Genomic DNA, 18,452 nt, shown 5'->3' on the forward strand with positions numbered 1-18,452 from the left:
GAAAGTTTGCAGAGAGGGAGACACTTAGAAAATGCTCAGGAAAGCTGTGAGTGGCACGGAGGCCCCATTGGAGTCATGGGCACACAGGAAGAATTCACTTCTGATTCTCTTCCAAACAGTGCCTGATGAGCTAGACAGGTGTTTACTGTGCCCCTGGCACTCCCCTGGAACTGTGAGATATGGAGAAAACTTTTGATGTAGGAAGGGCCAGAGAGGTGCTATTAGAGCTGGCTGCAGTCATTGTGAGATCTCTCCCAAACATCTTGGAAAATCCAGAGAGAGCAGGGAGATTCCAAGATCCTCAGAAAAGGCAAATAACAAAGCCGGCTTCCAGAAGGACAAGAAAGAAGACTGGGACTATTACATTTAGATCAGCTTCACTTCAGTCCCTGGGGAGGTGATGAGGCAAATGCTCTTGCAACCATCTCCAGGCCATTGAAGGACAAGAAAGGGACGGCTGAAACTGCGTGAGAGGAGAAAGAAGGGCATGTTGTGTACCTGGACTTTTGCCAGTCCTTGAATGTGGTATCCCAAAGTCTTAGAGCAGGTTTCTGATGTCTGAACTGAAGATCTGGATGATGCGATGGGAGGGAAGTTGGCTGGCTGATCAGGAACAAATGCCATCAGCGGTACTGATGGAGCCAGATACTATCAGCATCCCTCAGTGACCACAAAAATTACACAAAAATGGCTTAAGAGCCTAACAATGCTGGAAATGAAGACTTTTTCAACTATTTCATAGAGATTGTTGTTTGTTTGTTTGTTTGTTTGTTTTTTCTGCATAGGTTTGTATAAAATTTACATTTTAGGCTTGATTCAGTTGTCCACACAGAGGTCTCCACTGTCTCCAAGATACTCTGGGTAACTGAGGCACCCAGGAGGGAAAGATAAGCCAGGATCCCTTCTGGTTCATGCGCTGGTTTGCAGGCACGGTACCTCTGGGGTGGTGCAGGGCTTGACCTTCCTCCAGTGCTGCTGGGTGGGCTGTGAAGAGGCTTCTCCAGCACAGAAGTACAATGAGTGCCTTTGGATGCTGGCTGAGAGGTCACTTCTGACTGGTCAGCACAGGGGACAGAGACACTCTGAGGTCATGAAGGTCATCAGAAAGCTTCCCCCAACAAGATGACACATGTAGGGAGGTCAGGGGGAACCTGTGCAAGAGAGATGGGAGATTTGGGGGAAGGGAGAGAGACTTTGCCAAAAGAGATGATGTTTTGGCGATGTTCTTGTGAAAACAGACTGTGAAAACATTTCTGTTTAGCCCCTTCTCGCGGTTTAGCCCGAGCTAGCAATCACAACCACGATAGCTGCTCACTCACTCCCACCCCCCACCCCCAAATGGGGGAGAGAATCGAAAGCGAAGGGAGAAACTCCTGGATTGAGATAAACACAGCTTAATAAAATAACAAAATAATACTAATATACCACCACGGCTAGTAACACATATAAAATGGAAAATGGAATATAAAATAAGAAACTCAATGCAATTCCTCACAAGCTCTGCCTGCACCAAGCAGCTGGTCCAAGAAAGAGAGAGAGCAGCCTGGTCATGAACACCTGATCCCAGGGGAAGAGGGAAAAGTGCAGAAAGGCCCAGAGGTCATTGCAAAATGGTAAAATGGCAAAAGGTCAAACCAAAACAAGCTCCCAAATGGAACTCCACCGAAACACAGCAGAACTGAAACAGGTCTCAATCTCTGCATCCAGAAAACCCTGCCCTCCTTCAGCATGAAGCCTGATGCTAATGTCATGGAATATTCTCATTGGTCAGTCTGGCTGTCAGTCAAGCTCTGTCCCATCCATGCTTCCCTTCCCAGCTGCTTCGCACCTGTGGGCACAGAGCTCAGAAAGACCTTGGCTCCCAGACAGCAAAAAGATAATAGGCTCTTGTATTCTCTTTGTTCCACTTCAAAACCACTGGAAAGTTACTTGGAGAAAAACATTATCTCTGTCCCGGGGTGTTATCTGATTTTTCCCAAACTAAATCCAAACAATGACCATGCTAGCTGCAAAAAAGTTTCTAACTGCATGAAGAAAATTAACTCAGTTTCAGTCAAACCAACACAATGAGATTTGAGCAACCTTTTCTAGAAGAAGATGTGGGTCAGAGGGACTGGAACTAGATGATCTTTAAGGTCTCTTCCAACCCAAATCATTCTAAGGGAAGAGGGAGATGTGTTCCCTTATCCTCTCCACAAGAGAGAATACCTACCCCAACACAGTAAAGACATCAATACCAGGGCAAAGAGCGTAGACTTTGTTTGTATTAACATGTTCCCAAGCTCAGCAAAATCAGGAGATAAGTAGCACAGACAGAAAACTCAGTGACCTGCGCAGACACTCTCCACCAAATAGCTACTATAACTGTAGCACCATTAATACAAAACTGCCCTTGTCTCATGCCCCACATTGGGCACAAAAAGGCATGTAATGGGTTAACCTGGCTGCCACATTTTAGTTTCCAGCAAACCACTCAATCACTCCCCTGCTCGAGAGGACACGGGGAAGAAAAACTCATTGTTTGAGATAAAGGCAGTTTAATAAAGAAAAGCACAGATTGCCTGTGGAAGCAAAAGGATTTATTCTCTGCTTGCCATCAGCAGGTGATGTCCAACCCTTTCCTGGGAAACTGGGCATCAGTTCATGTAGCAGTTGCTTCAGAAGGCAAATGCCTTAATTATGAATCCCCCCTGCACACCTCGGTCCTTCTCATGGCTTTTATTGCTGAGCATCGCAAGAGGACAAGCAAGCTCCAGCTGGTCTGACTATACTGACTGACTTCCATGGTCATGGGGAACCTGAGAACATTCCCTGATGTGTTCAGGGGAAGACTCAGAGGGGAAGACACCACAACACCATTCGGGTTTCCACTCTCCTGAATGGGAGTTCAGGAGGTCTCAGGTCTGACCTCCTCCCCACAACACGTTCAGCTGTGGAGTGAGACCACGTTGCTCAAGGCTTTACCATGTGGGGGCTGGAAAACATCCAAGGACAGAGACAGCAAAACAAAGCTGGGGAAGCTGCTCCAATGCTTTGATACCTTCACGGAGAAGAATATTTTCCTTATCTACATCCTGAACCTTCCTCATTTCAACATCTGACTATTGTCTATTATCCCCCTGCCAAGCGTCTCCATAACAAGACTGGCTCCACCTTCTGGGAAAACCTCCCCGCAGGGACAGAGAGGCTGTTACAAGGTGCCCAAAGCCTTCTCCAGGCTGAACAAGGCCCTTTCCCTCAGTTTCTCCTCCCAGCAAGTGTCCCAGTCCCTGAGCATCTTAGCAGCCCTTCACTGACCTCTCTCCCAGTTATCAACATCTTCAGAGGTTAGTCTATGCCAGGTGCAGGACCTGCCCTTTGTCCTTCTCTGTCGTGATGTTCCTGACAGGACAGCCCTCCTGCCTATGAGGTTTCCCAATTTAGCATCATCAACAAATGTGGTGAGAGTTGTCTCCTTAAGGTCACAGATTATCAAAGTATTAAACTGCCGAGGTCTCAGCAGAGTCCCCTGTGCTGCCCCACAAGCCCCCAGTAAGTCCCAGTGGTCTCGAGGTTGGGCATGAGACCCCTTCACCACTGCTCTGTCAGCCTCATATCCAACTGTTTTCACCCATCTGTTTGTCAACCCATCCGAACGTAATGGCCTACCTCGGGTACAAGAACATTGAGGGACACCATGCCAAGAGCCTTGCTGAAGCTCAGGTAAATGACATCCACTGTTCTGCCCTCACACAGAAATGCAGTTACTTCATCATGAAGGCAATCAAGTTTGTGAGACATTAATTACCCTTGCTAAGTCCATGCTGATGGTTTTCGGACACATTTTTCTCTTTTAGGTGCCCAGAAATGTCACCCAAGAGGACTCATTGGACAGGTCACTCCTCACCAAAGTGTTCTTGTACAGCTTGCGGTTCCCTGGCTGGCACTTTTGACTGCAACATTGGGTTTTTCTCACTCACAAGAGACCTCTACCAATCCTGTGACCTTTCAAAAGGGATATTCCAAAGATGTGTTGATCTCCTGCAACATCCTTGTCACTATTGTGCCTGTCATATGGTGTATTTAATTTCTGTGATCTTTCACGTATTTTCACCTGTCCTGATATAATGACTGTTTCTAAAGTCCCATTTTCAGTTGCAGACTCTCTAGACATTTCCATTATTCTCCAGTTTTCTCTTTCTCTTATTCTTTATTCATTCAGATTGCTCTCAACTTGCCAGCTGCTGTTTTGAACTTCAGGTAGTTAAATGTTTGCCTGTTTTGCAGTAGTCTAATTATCTCCTTAGTCAACTCTTTAATTATGTTTGTATCTTTATCCTTTTATCTGCTTATTTAAAACATTTCTCATAAGATTATCCCTTGTTGAAAGACAACCTCATTAGAGGCAGCTTGTACTTAACTTATGGTGGAGGACTGTGTTTTATTATTTTTGAAGCTTGATTGTGCTTCACTTTTCTTTGTTTGTAATTAGGAAAAATAATTCGGTGTCTCTGTGTAGCCAGCTTTCTAGGTAGAGCATTTGGGAGATGGTGCAAAGGAGCTGTAACATCCAGCTGCAGAGAAATGTGGACAAATCTGATGTAACAAAAAGTGAGAACAAGTCCCAGGGGGCAACGAGAGAAAGGGTAAGGTTGGGCAGGTGAGGAGGAGCATTGTCCATACCATGTTGGACCTCAAGGGACTGCTTTTCCTACCTGTCCAGACCTACTGAGGAGACATTCTGGATCATTATCAACCAGAGAACGGTACTATCACCTCTTCACTGAGCTGAAAAGGAACATAATATGCCCTTCAAAATACAGAATAATTACTGCTAGGTGCTTTTTGAAATCTTCCTTCTCAGCTACATTATGAAACAGCTCAAATTAGTTGTAGTGTCTTGAAGACTTGAAGAAAATTACAGGAAGGGAAATAGTTCATTAATACTTTCTGTATTTTTAATACTTTCTGTATTTTTAATGAGCCCCATAGTGTATTTGGCCCTTAGTCCATGAACTACAGAAACTGAAAGGAGACTGAACAAATCGCTCAAGAGGTGGAAGTCAGAAGCGCAACTCAAAGTACCTTGAAACATTGATTGACCCCACTGAGGGTCATTATTGACAAAGACTCTCCATGGACTCGTTAGAGAAGATAATTGAAGGTTGTGATTGCAGGTAGGAAAAGGCACTGTACAGGTCGTTCTGCTATGGAGAAAATCCTTGGTTTGTTTTACCAGCCTAAAGGCCAAACCCTGACCCCAGGCCCTGGGAAGGCAGATCCCTCATGCCTGGCTCAGGGCTCTTCCTGGAGCAGTGGGGTGTGAGTTTGAGCAAGGTCAAGTGTAGGAAACTGTACAACCCCTCCCGGCTTCCCCAAAAAGGGGCAACGAGAATCAAAGTCCAGAGCCTCAAAACAGTTTTTCCTGGTAGGTCTCAGAGACAGATACAACTGCCATAGCCAGGCGGACAAAGACCTTGGTCCTGTGTGGCCTTTCAGCCTCACCAGAGCCCTTGGCCATGTCTACTTCATGTTTGCTGATACTGTCCCCTTCAGACACCTTTGTCCCTTCAGGCTGTTGACATCCATCTTGCTTTCCTACCTAGCTCTCATCCCAGCATTTCCATACTTTCACTGATGTCTCTCCACCCTCACTGCTCTTTCCTCGAAGCCCAAAGCCATGGGCTGATCCAGGCTCCCTCTGCGTGACCTCTTGTACCACAAAACTGCCCTTGGACTGAGATGTCTTTTTCTGAACCTCCAATCTGAACCTTCCAAGTTGCAATTTGTGGAGGTTTCCTTCTCTTTCTACTACAAAGAAAAGCTCCATTATCTCTGAAACCACCCTTCAAGCAGTTGCAGGCTACTGCTGTAGTGCCCTGAGCTTCCACTTCACCAGGCTTAAGAAGCCCAGGTTTCTCAGCCTCTCTCAAAGGCCCCAAACCCCACCCTGGCAGACCTCTGAAGTTTCTCTGGTTCCCCTCCATTCCTCCAGAACAGGGAGTCCCACACCCAGACACACTAGCCCAGATGTGGCCACCACAGCGCTGATTCAAAGTAGATTATAATTCTGTTGTTTGTTTGGCCACACTCCTCCTAACGCAGCCCCACATGCCCTTGGCCTTACTCATGGTGAGCATGCACCACTGGCTCGTGTGGCATCCCTCGTCATGCCCAGCCCCTTCTGCTCAGAATCACTCCTGAGCTGTTCAGGTCCCAGCCTGCCCTCATGTGTGGGGTTATTCTGCCCCCAGTAAAGAACCGGCAACTTCTCCTTCTAAAATTTCATGAGGTTTTTATTGCCCAATCCCAAAGTTTCTCAAGGTTCTCTTGGAGTGAAGCTCTGCTTTGCCAGTCCATATAGATGGCCTATCAGATTTGTGGTGCCCCTAACAAGATCAGAGTATCAGGCATTACAAGGCACTCCAGATGATTTAAGGAGGTACTAGTTTAATTAAATAGCTGACCAAAGAAGGATCCCCAAGGTCAAATGCTAAGAAAGATTGAATGAGAATACAAAGGAAGCCAAACTCAGGCCAGGGAGGATAACTTGCTGGTATCCAAGAAGGTATGGGAAGGCTGTTTAGATGTCTTCCCAAAGCCTCATCCTCTCCTGGCTTTTCACTTTTGAAGTAAAGGTACACAATGGGCTGCATTAATAGGAGTGTGGCCAGCCAGACAAGGGAGTTGTCATCCCCCTTGACTCATCACTGCCAGAGGGTTGAGGGAGGTCATCCTTCATCTCTACTCAGTACTGCTACAATTTGTCTCGCTCACTTCCCTCAGGGTTTTCTAGCCCCTCCACATCTTCCAGCAGTCCTGCTTTGTCTTCTTCTGAAAAACATATCCAGGAGACCATTCCCACCGTGTTGGATCAAGGAATACCTTCTACCTTCCCTTAAACCAAAGACTTCTAGTAGAGGTCTATGGTATTCAAACTCCCCAATGACTACCAGGGCCTAAAATTGTGAGGCTTCCTCCAGCTGTCTAAGGGACAACTCATTCTCTCCCTAACCTTCATCAGGAGATTCAGTGATCCTGACCAGAACACCATTGTACATGGAGAGTTAGACGTCCACATAACAGTAAACTAGAGTAGACGCAGGGCTGTGCCCATGTACAGCTTGGCCTTTAGTCTGTGTTGTGATGAGCACACAGTTCTGCGAGTTGCAGGATAGACTGGGTTGCAACAGAGAAGTCTGCAGGAAGCTCCCACCTGCTGCCAGTGATTAGGCCAACTGCATGTCCTTATCTTTATGTAAAACTGCAGCAACAAATTCACATGTGAAGAGCCTCTTTTAGGGCCAGTAGAAATGAGGAGTTGATTATTTTTCCTTGTAAGAAAACAATGAATATGATCAGTGGAGCGAAATGGGATAACCCTTCTAGAGATGAGTTCTGCAAGACTAGCTGCACCAGCTGACCAGGCAAAAGTAACCTCACCAGGATCTTCCAAGCCACATGCCGTTCAACTCCAGAGACAGAACTGACCTCACAGCCACCTTCACAGTCCCATGCTGCCTGCTGGAGTAGGAGTTTCTAAGGCAGAGCTGAGCTCAGCACAGCATTCTCACCTGTCTCCTCCTTTTGGTTTACAACCTGATCAGATACAGGTCACCTCACATTCCTTTTCCCACACCCTGAGACTGCTCTGGGACCTCATGTCCTGCCCCCAAGGTGCCAAGCAGCCTAAGTCCAAGTTAGGAAAGGGACTGAAGGTGAGGGATTGAGAGCATGGAAAGGAAGGCTTTGGGTATTAGGCTTTCAGGTTAGGGATTAGAGCTCACCTTCCAGGGTTCAGGATTAGACAAAGGTTTAGCAGAAGGGTTTGGAGCTCTGCTAAGGGCGTCCAGTTAGTGTTTAGGGTATAGGCAGGCTTTGAGTGTTAGGGTTTTGTCAGGCCTGGGGTCAGGGCTAGGCTGAAGGCCAGTATTTTCATGTGTGGGGTAAGTAAGGACAAAGGTAGGGCAAGTGTGAGAGGTTAGGGGTTTGGGCTTTGTTTTAGAGGTAAGGTTTGAGGTTAAGGGTTAGAGTAATAGATTCCTTTCAAGGTGAAGGGGAGCATTTAGGAGTAGGAAAAAGCTGAAACCTTTGCAGAAAAGAACTCAAGGCAGTCACTGAAAAAGTCTTCATTTCCAGCATGCTTAGTTTTTTACGAACTTTCAGATTTTTATTTTTTTTTATTAACAACACTAAGGCCATGTACCAGCAGTTGATCATGTTCTCTTGATTTGTGTGAATAATTTTAGGCAGCCACTTGTGAAAACAATTTTTCTTCTGTATTTAGAGTGCAACATTCTCTCTATGTACTTCTGTTTCACTGGCTTTTTTTCATCCTCTCCCTATTCTGTCTTCAAAGACAGATTCCTTGCATCATAGAATAACTCAGATTGGAAGAGACCTGAATGTCATCTTGTCTGACTGTGCTGCTTGAGGCAGGTGAACTCGATGGGGTAGCTCAAGGGCTCCCCGCAGTTTGCCTTTATCCACAAGGGACCATAAAGTGAGCTCTAACCCATCATAGATGGAGATAATGACAATGTTCACAGGTGTTGTCTCAAGTGCTGGCCACTGAGGGATGCCAACAGTGACTGCCCTCCAGGAGGAGTCCATTCCACTGATGGCATCTGGGCCTGACCATCCAGCCAAACTCCCACACACATTCTCATCTTTATTTTCCATCCAGATATCACTAATACGACTATGGTGGACCATGTCAAAGTCCTTGTTAAAGTCCAGGTACACAACATTCCCTACTTTCCCCTCCCATGCAGGTTCTGCACTCTTTTTTGTTTCCTTCAAGTGCCTGGAGATGTCTGGAAGAGCATTTGCCCCATCACTTCCCCAGGGACTGAGGTGAAGCTGCCCAACCTGTAACTCTACCAATCATCTTCCTTTGTAACCTGCTTGAAGACAATTTTGATATTTTGTTGTGGGGGATTTTAACTTCCCTGATGTTTGCTGGAAGGACCATTCAGCCAGCCAGCCACAGTCCAGGAGGTTCCTCCAGTGCATTGATGATAACTTCCTCATGCAGATGGTGGAGGAGCCGACTAGGCGAGGTGCACTGCTGGATCTCATCCTCACTAACAAGGAGGCTCTGGTCGAAGCAGTAAAGGTTGAGGGCTGCCTGGGTTGCAGTTCAGCATCTTGTGTGGCAGGAACAGAATAGCAAGTAGAATTGCAGCCCTGGACTTTAGCAGGGCTATCTCGGGCCTTTTCAAGTAATTGCTGGGGGAAATCCCACGGGCAAGACTGCTTGAAGGAAAAGGGGCCCAAGATAGCTGGATTGCATTCAGAGATTGCTTCTTCCACGCTCAGGATCAGAGCATCCCCACACGTAGGAAGTCAAGGAAGGGAGCCAGGAGGCCTGCGTGGTTGAATAGGGATCTGTTGGGTATGCTCAAGCAGAAGAGGAGAGTCTACAGGTCACGGAAGCAGGGGCTGGCCACTTGGGAGGAATATAAGGCTGCTGTTAGAGGATGTAGGAAGGCAGCTAGGATAGCCAAGGCCTCCTTAGAATTACAGCTGGCAAGAGGGGTCAAGGACAGCAAAAAGAACTTTTTCAAATACATAGCAGATAAAACACATACCAGAGGCAATGTAGGCCCACTGACGAATGGGGTGGGTGCCCTGGTGGCAGAAGATACAGAGAAGGCAGAATTACTGAATGCCTTCTTTGTCTCTGTCTACTCTGCCGGAAGCTGCCCTGGGAAGCCCTGTACCCCTGAGACCCCGGATGAAGCCAGGTCAATGGAGGAGTTTGCTTTAGTTGATGAGGACTGGGTTAGGGAACAATTAAATAGTCTGGACATCCATAAATCCATGGGTCCAGATGGGATGCATCCACGGGTGCTGAGGGAGCTGGCTGAAGTCATTGCTGGACCGCTCTCCATCATCTTTGCCAGGTCTTGGGAAATGGGAGAGGTGCCCAAGGATTGGAGGAAAGCAAATGTCACTCCAGTCTTCAAAAAGGGCAAGAAGGAGGACCCGGGTAATTATAGGCTGGTCAGCCTCACCTCTGTCCCTGGGAAAGTAATGGAACAGCTTATCCTTGGTGCCATCTCAAGGCATATCAAGGATAAGAGGGTTATTAGGGGCAGTCAGCATGGCTTTACCAAGGGTAAGTCATGCTTGACCAACCTCATAGCCTTTTATGAGAATGTAACAAGGTGGATGGATGATGGCAGAGCAGTGGATGTGGTCTACCTTGACTTCAGTAAAGCCTTTGACACAGTCTCCCACAGCATCCTCACAGCTAAGTTGAGGAGGTGTGGTCTAGACAATAGAGTAGTGAGGTGGGTTGCAAACTGGCTTAAGGAGAGAAGCCAGAGAGTGGTAGTCAATGGTGCGGAGTCTAGTTGGAGGCCAGTATCTAGTGGAGTGCCTCAGGGGTCAGTACTAGGGCCAATATGATTCAATATATTCATTAACGATTTAGACGAGGGAATAGAGTGTACTATCAGCAAGTTTGCTGATGACACTAAGCTGGGAGGAGTGGCTGACACGCCGGAGGGCTGTGCTGCCATCCAGCGAGACCTGGACAAGCTGGAGAGTTGGGCGGGGAATAACCTAATGAAATTTAACAAGGGCAAGTGTAGAGTCCTGCATCTGGGCAGGAACAACCCCAGGTTCCAGTATAGGTTGGGAGATTACATATTAGAGAGCAGTGTAGGGGAAAGGGACCTGGGGGTCCTGGTGGACAACAGGATGACCATGAGCCAGCACTGTGCCCTTGTGGCCAGGAAGGCCAATGGCATCCTGGGGTGTATTAGAAGGGGGGTGGTTAGTAGATCGAGAGAGGTCCTCCTTCCCCTCTACTCCGCCCTGGTGAGACCACATCTGGAATATTGTGTCCAGTTCTGGGCCCCTCAGTTCAAGAAGGACAGAGAACTGCTGGAGAGGGTCCAGCGTAGGGCAACCAAGATGATTAAGGGAGTGGAGCACCTCCCTTATGAAAAAAGGCTGAGGGAGCTGGGTCTCTTTAGTTTGGAGAAGAGGAGACTGAGGGGTGGCCTTATTAATGTTTATAAATATATAAAGGGTGAGTGCCATGGGGATGGAGCCAGGCTCTTCTCGGTGGCAAACAATGATAGGACAAGGGGTAATGGGATCAAGCTGGAACACAAGAGGTTCCACTTAAATTTGAGAAAAAACTTCTTCTCGGTAAGGGTGACAGAGCACTGGAACAGGCTGCCATGGAGGTTGTGGAGTCTCCTTCTCTGGAGACATTCAAAACCCGCCTGGACATGTTCCTGTGCGACCTGACCTAGGCGTTCCTGCTCCAGCAGGGGGATTGGACTAGATGATCTTTTGAGGTCCCTTCCAATCCCAAACATACTGTGATACTGTGATACTGTGATTTTATTTCTCAGAGAACCATGGAACCTCCCTGATAGCCACAACTTTTCTGGGGTGTTTGAGAGGTGTGTCACAGAGACACCAAGCCAGCTCCACCAGCAACTCTCTGCCCCTTCCCACACCAAAGGCTTTCTCTATATCCTGTCCTTGCAGGTGAGTTTCTGGAACACAGCAAATGCCATCCAGGTCTTCTGGGCCTGTTCAGAACACAACAGGAGGTCAACAACTCTGATGGTCTCTGTGTGAACCTCAAAGCTTTCCTGACATTTTTTCTCAGTGCTTCACTTCTGCTCAACCTTTCTGGTTCTTGGGCTGCAGGTTGAGCAGGGATGTGAGGATGGTGTAGTACAAAGGCTTTGTCAAACTGTCTCAGGATTGCTGTTCTGGCATCATGCAGTCAAGCATAAGAGTGCTGTAGAAAACAGTGGCACTGGTGAGGTGAGAGGGCCAGGTGGAGAAGGTCTTCTGCCTGTCTGCACTGGGGTGAAGAGCAGCAATGCATTCACAGGATGCCCATGTGAATGGGAAGAGGAAAACTGGCTCTAAAATGCAGATTATGAAAACATGAGTGCCACAGTATTACTGCAGGAACTCTCCAGCAACGTGGCAAAATCGCAGAAGTTATCAACTCCATTGAGGTCACAGAACTCTGTCTAGGGCAAGAATGAAATTATGAGAATAGAAATCCCCATAGCCAAGGCGCAGGTGCCTTCTGGAGACAGACCATCCAGTGCATGACTCTTCCATTCAGGTGGTTTCTTGAGGAAGTTACTCTCAACATGAAGTGACCTCGATACACTGTCCCACAAGCCTCCATGGCCTCCACAGCAATAACTGATGGCATTTATGGTCATTCAGGTTCATCTCCCCCATCTCACAATGTGCATGCTCACATCTTGCCTCATTGAAAATTTGGACTTCTGATCTAGTCACTTGGTGTCCTTCCATGGAGGGAAGAACAATCTCTCTCAGCTGTGGTGAGAGGACAATGACCTACAAGGTGGTTGCAAGGGGCTGGTCTGTGACAATTGTCCTGGAGTAGGTGCTCCATGTTGTCCAGGAGCGTGGGGACAGACCAAACCCTGCTCTGCTGGTCTTTCATGTCTCTCCCAGGAGGCCTGGCTGTGTGAGAACATTGCTGTGTGCCCCCACCATGCACACTCACTTCATCTTTTCACGGGTGGTTTCCTCTCTGGGGCATTTTCCAGCCCAGCTCCTCCCCAGCTCTCCCCACATCCTGCTCCCACTCAAGCCCAGCCCAGCCCAGCAGGAAAGCCCAGTCTGGGCAGGCCCTGTAGAGTGAGATGGAAGAAACAGGTCAGTGACAGTGTCTCTCTGGCTGCCATGCTCAGGATGTCCCGATGCCCGGCAGCCTTCAGCACCCTGTGCCAGCCCCGCTCCCCAGGACAGCACCGAGTCCTGGCCCTGGGGCTCTTCAGGCAGCTCCTGCTGCCCCATGGACAGGGCAGCCTGCCCCAAACTGGCACCCACGGCAGAAAAGGGTTTCTCTTTCCGTGTCTGCACACACATGGTGCCCTGATCTTCTCCTGGGACATCCCATCTCCCCACAGAGCCTTTCCCCAAGGAGAGCACATCTGCACTGGCCTGGCCAGCTGTTCCTGCACCCTGTTCCCACATTCCCCACAGCCCCCAAGCTGAGGCTTTTGCTCTGTGCAGTGAGTGAGCTGTGATGCCCAGGCTGTGGTGACTCTGCAGGGACATAGTGGTCAGGTTGAGAGACAGACCCAGCTGATGTTGGTCACTGTCACTGTGACGGCCTCCCACACGAGCTCTGAGGTGGCCATAGAGGGTGCTCAGAGCTGCCCTGCCTTATCCACCATCTGCCTGGGTGCTGGCCACCAACAACCCAAACCTGAACCACCAGCTCTAAGTCCCTTGAAAGCCAAACTGGGACCCTGATCTCATCCCACTGAGCCCACAGAAAACACAGAAAACAAAGCCTTTTGAGAGTCTATTCCTTAGGCATATTCTTGAGAGCAACTCTGGACAAAAACTTAAGCCTTCAAGCACTGTGCTAAGGAGATTCCCTTGCTGATGGAGATGCTGTTCTGGAGGCAGCTCTGTCACAGAAGTGCCCATTGCCTGTCCCTGCCTGTGGTCACAGGACTGACACGCAGCGGGACTGTAACCAAGGGTCAGGAGTGCTCAGATCTTACACCAACACAAGGGCTCACAGGAGAGTGGGGAAGTGGAAGGAGAACAGCTCTGGAAAGGACAAGGCTGGTGCTCCCTGGCAGAGCTGCTGTGCTGAGACTGTTTCCCTTCAATAATTTCTTTAGTACTTCTCTAGCTTTGTTGGTCTGGCATGGGAGAGCTTCAGGTCTGTGCTGGTTTGACTGAAAAGGATTTTCCTCATGCAGTTAGAAACCTTCATTTTTCATATAAGCATGGTCATTATTTGGATTTAGTTTGAGAACAAGAGATAACAGCCCAGCACAGAGTTGATCTTTGTAATTGCTCTGGTCTGAGAGCCAAGGACACTCTGAGTGCTCTGCCCACAGGTGTGAGGCATCGAGGAAGTGGGGAGGGACGGGGCAGAGCTTGACTGACATCCAGGCTGACCAATGAGAGTGTTCCATCCCATTAGCCTCACGCTTCATCTTTAGGAGAGTTGGGATCTTCCAGCCTCTCTCTCTCGGGCGTTCTTGCTCTTGGGCTCTTTTATTTTTCTTGTGAGTTCTTCCTTAGTTTTTTTATGGGAGCCAGGGGAGTTCAGTTCAGGACGTTTGATTTGGCCTTTTGCCATTTTGGAGAGGCCTCTGCGCTTTTCTGCGTTTTTTCTCTCTTTGGGATCAGCTGTTGGGACCAGGGTGCTGCTTCCTGGGACTGGTTGTGTGCAGACAGAGGTTGTGAGGAATTGCACTGCGTAGCTTTTATCGCTATATTATATATATATTTACTAGTAGTGTATTAGTATTTTGTTATTTTATTAAACTCTGTTTATCTCAATGCAAGTTTCTCCTTTCCCTTTCGAGGGAAGGGGGGGAGTGAGTAGCTATCGTGGTTTTATTGCCAGCGCATTGAGTCTTTGCATTTTGGTTATTGATACTTGGGTGACCCAAGTGACACATGTGGAACTTGTCTGTCTTTCGGAGGGATACCAGTGCATTGGGCCTTTGCATTTTGGAAGCTTTGGTAACTTGGGTAACTTTAAAAAATGGAAAAAGAAAAGAAAAAAAAATAAAAAGAAAAGTAAGGAAATAAGAGAAAAATGATAAAACACTAAATAAAAGAGAAAAACAAGAAAACAGTAATTTGATAAAGGTACCTTTAGTGACTTTGTTGTTCATGCATTAGTAATTGTATCGTTGTTTGCGTCTTTAGTGATTTGTTGCTGTTGTTACTTGTGTCTTTGGTGATTTTCCAGTCCAATACTTACAGTTCACCAATCGTCTGTTATTGTGATCGTGAAATAGGTAGTGGGTAATCGATAGGAGGGATTCGGAAGGAATCCCCTCCCCGTCCCGGGTTGTATTTTGTGACGTTGGAAAGAGATTGTTTGACTCCCTGGGGAACAGCAACCAGGGAGAATCTGTTTGAATTTTCTAATCAATGGAGGCCACTGTAAATAATATGAATATGCTGCACAGATCTAGGTGGGTATACTTTGTGATGTGTAGTATAGTAATGCCTTATATGTAATATATCATAAGAAGTGTATTTTAAATCATATATTGCCTATTGCATAATGTATATTACACAATAAATAAGGATACATAGGCATTATATTTATCCCCTTCAGATCTGTTTGTTTTGACCCTTGAACAGGATAATCAGGGAAAGAGATTGAAACACTATTGTATAGGGCAGATATTGTCAGGGAATATACAGGGAACTTAGATCAAAATTGTCCCTTGGTTGATCCAGGGTGGAATCATAACATTCTTAAATCTAGCAACAGGCTGAATTGTTATTGACAGCGGATTTTATACAGGATTAGACACACTATACCTAAAGCTATAAATATGCTAAAACTTTCTGAGATTAAACAGGATTGTAAGGAATCTCCAACTGGGTTTTTAAATGGTCTTAAAGAGACATCTAGTTACAACAAATGATTGAAAAAAGGTTTAATCAGGTAATAGCTATGCAATTACATACTGCTATGGCTATGCACTATTAAACACAAAGGGGAGATGTGGCAGTGTGCTAAGATCGGGCCTGTGAGAAACTGCGAGAGTCGACAGTGTGAGAACGAGCACTAGTGGAAAAATACAAGCAGCAAGTACCGTATGCTGCAGATACATCAAGAACAGAGGGACTGATACAGGATTGATACATCAAGGACAGAGGGATAGCTTATGACAGACAAAACCTGTGTTTATGGCAGTAACTTTGGTGGGAACACAAAATATACCGTTTATGTAATGACTCACTTTGCAAATCAGCAAATGCTTGAGCAAGAATCATAGCAAGTATAAATGCAAGCCTGAGTTTGTAATAAATGTGTCTCATTGCACCTTCCCGAGAGTCCGTGCCTCATTCACTGCACCCTCACTGGCTGTTTGTTGAGACACAAAGCCACGGGCTGATCCCGACTGCCTCTGGGTGACCTCCTGCACCGCAGCACTGCCCTTCCACTGACGTTTCTTCCTCCTGATATCCAGAATGCACCTCCCAAGTTGTCCTTTTCAGTTATTATTTTTCTCCTCTCTCCAGCCTCTTCCCACTACCATGGAAAGCTTGACTATCTCAGAAACTGCTCTGCAGGCAGGGACCCCAACCCATCAGACTTCTTGTGGTCTTTAGCCTGACCGGAGAAAAGTAGCCTCACCATGGACTCCTTATGCACCCATGGATGTTGAGAGACAGAGTGTTTCCCTTGTACACACAGGTGCAGGAGTCACTGTGTCTCTCTGACCTCCTCCTGCCACTCCAGGAGGCTGGGAGGCACCTCAGCCCTGCCATTTGTCACCCTTCTCTGCACTTACATGAGATGCCCCATGGCATAAAGAATGGACATGGGAACTTCAGTTCCAGGAAGCACATCCCAGTGCTACATTCAGGTGGTTCCCTAAAGGATGTTACTCTCAACATGAAGTCACATCAAGATGCTGTCTGTCCCACTGACCTTCATGGAACCCCAAGGAATAGCTGATGGTGTTTCTGCTCACTCGGGTTCATCACCTCAGAAGCACTTCGTGCGTTTGTTTACATCTTGTCTACACAATGCAAACATCCACATCTGACCTACTCAATAGTTGTGATGCCAGGGAGGGTCAAAGAACCTCTTCAAGCTGAAGTGAAAAGCCAATGCTGGAAATGGTGGTTCTGAGGGGCTGGTCCATGATGATTGACCTGCAGCAGGTTCTCTAGGGTGTCCAGTGGACATGGGCACAACCACTCAGTGAGAAAATGATTTACATTATGTATGCTATGCAGAAGATTATGGGCAGTTTATTGCTTCATAAAACAGCCATTCATTAGTTGCCACACTGAATCCTTGATCTCCTGGCTCCTCATGCTGTAGATGAGGAGGTTCACTGCTGGAGGCACCACTGAATACAGAACAGACACCACCAGGTCCAGCCATGGGGAGGAGATGGACGGGGGCTTCAGACAGGCAAACATGACAGTGCTGAGGAACAGGGAGACCACGGCCAGGTGAGGGAGGCAGGTGGAAAAGGCTTTGTGCCGTCCCTGCTCAGAGGGGATCCTCAGCACGGCCCTCAAGATCTGTACATAGGAGAAAAAAATGAAAACAAAACAGCTGAAGACTACTAAGAAAGAAACCACCAGAAACCAAACTTCCCTGAGGTAGGTGTCTGAGCAGGAGAGCTTGAGGATCTGGGGGATTTCACAGAAGAACTGGCCCAGGGCATTGCCCTTGCACAGGGGCAGTGAAAATGTATTGGCCGTGTGCAGCAGAGAATAGAGGAACCCAGTGGCCCAGGCAGCTGCTGCCATGTGGACACAAGCTCTGCTGCCCAGGAGGGTCCCGTAGTGCAGGGGTTTGCAGATGGCAACGTAGCGGTCGTAGGCCATGATGGTGAGGAGCCAATACTCTGCTGAAGCTAAAAAGACAACCAGAAACACTTGGGCAGCACATCCTGTGTAGGAGATGGCCCTGGTGTTCCAGAGGCAATTGGCCATGGACTTAGGGACAGTGGTGGAGATGTAGCCCAGGTCAATGACGGAGAGGTTGAGCAGGAAGAAGTACATGGGGGTGTGCAGGTGCTGGTCCCAGGCTATGGTGGTGATGATGAGGCCGTTGCCCAGGAGGGCAGCCAGGTAGATGCCCAGGAAGAGCCAGAAGTGCAAGAGCTGCAGCTCCCATGTGTCTGTGAACGGCAGGAGGAGGAACTGGGTGATGGAGCTGCTGTTGGACATTTGCTACCTCCAAGCATAGGGCACTGTTACAGAAGGAAAAGACAGTGAGACGTTAGGGGAGGCTTCTCTGAGCAGAGTCAAAATCATTTCTCATACACCCTCCCCCTGCTCCACACCCCCCTTGTCCTTTTCGAGACCTTCCCTCAGCTCCATGTCTGAGCCCTGGGTGGTGCTGGCTGGAGGTGCCGTGAGGAAGCAGGGCCTGTGCCCGCTGGCTGCCGAGGAGTCAGCCCTGCTCTGCAGCAGTGGGGTCATGGGAACGGGGGGCAGGGAACAGTCCTGGGGTTCAGCTTTGTCACATGAAGCTGCTCCTGGTCCAGAAATACCTGTCAGCATCTGCACTCCCAGGGATAAGGAAATGAGATGGCAGAAGGCAGTTTGAGAGGTTTGGGGTTTTTTACAGCTCCTTCTCCCCTCTCACCCTGGGGAATGTTCTTGGGTGTCAGAAACCCTCAGCATTTCTGCTGCACTCAGGGAGAACAGAGTGAGTCCTGCAAGGCAAGAGGATGCCTGTGGGTCAGTGCAGAGTGAGGGGACCTGGTCTGTCCCTCTGTCTTGCTCCAGCTGCCCTGGGCTGGCACTTTCTGAGATGGAGGGTGATCACACTCCCATGTTACCCTGAAAAGCCACCAGACACTGCTGAGAGCAGAGGGATCCACCTCAGACCACTACACATCTCACTGTTTTCTAAGGTCTCAACAGCCCACATTTAGCCCAAGGAACAAGTAGCTCATTTCACAAACCAAACAGCATTTTGTCTG

The 18,452-nt window shown here is 47.9% G+C and overlaps 1 protein-coding gene and 2 long non-coding RNA genes across 6 annotated transcripts in view; 1 reads left to right on the plus strand and 2 right to left on the minus strand.

The window, feature by feature from the left end:
- The window catches only part of LOC309451970, a 626,315-nt gene that overhangs the window by 587,657 nt on the left and 20,206 nt on the right, over window positions 1-18,452 (plus strand). The gene's annotated exons all lie outside the window — the stretch shown is intronic.
- Window positions 1-18,452, minus strand: part of LOC309451968 — a 163,209-nt gene that overhangs the window by 30,738 nt on the left and 114,019 nt on the right. The gene's annotated exons all lie outside the window — the stretch shown is intronic.
- Window positions 16,759-17,691, minus strand: LOC309451951 (olfactory receptor 14C36-like; the record flags this gene model as incomplete). The annotated part of the gene is made up of 1 exon (XM_082076645.1): window positions 16,759-17,691. One exon carries the CDS (start codon window positions 17,689-17,691, stop codon window positions 16,759-16,761), a length of 933 nt encoding a protein of 310 aa, XP_081932771.1.

Source organism: Streptopelia decaocto, assembly GCF_964273445.1.
Source record: "Streptopelia decaocto genome assembly, contig: HAP1_SCAFFOLD_45, whole genome shotgun sequence".
In the NCBI taxonomy this organism is placed as follows: Eukaryota; Metazoa; Chordata; class Aves; order Columbiformes; family Columbidae; genus Streptopelia; species Streptopelia decaocto.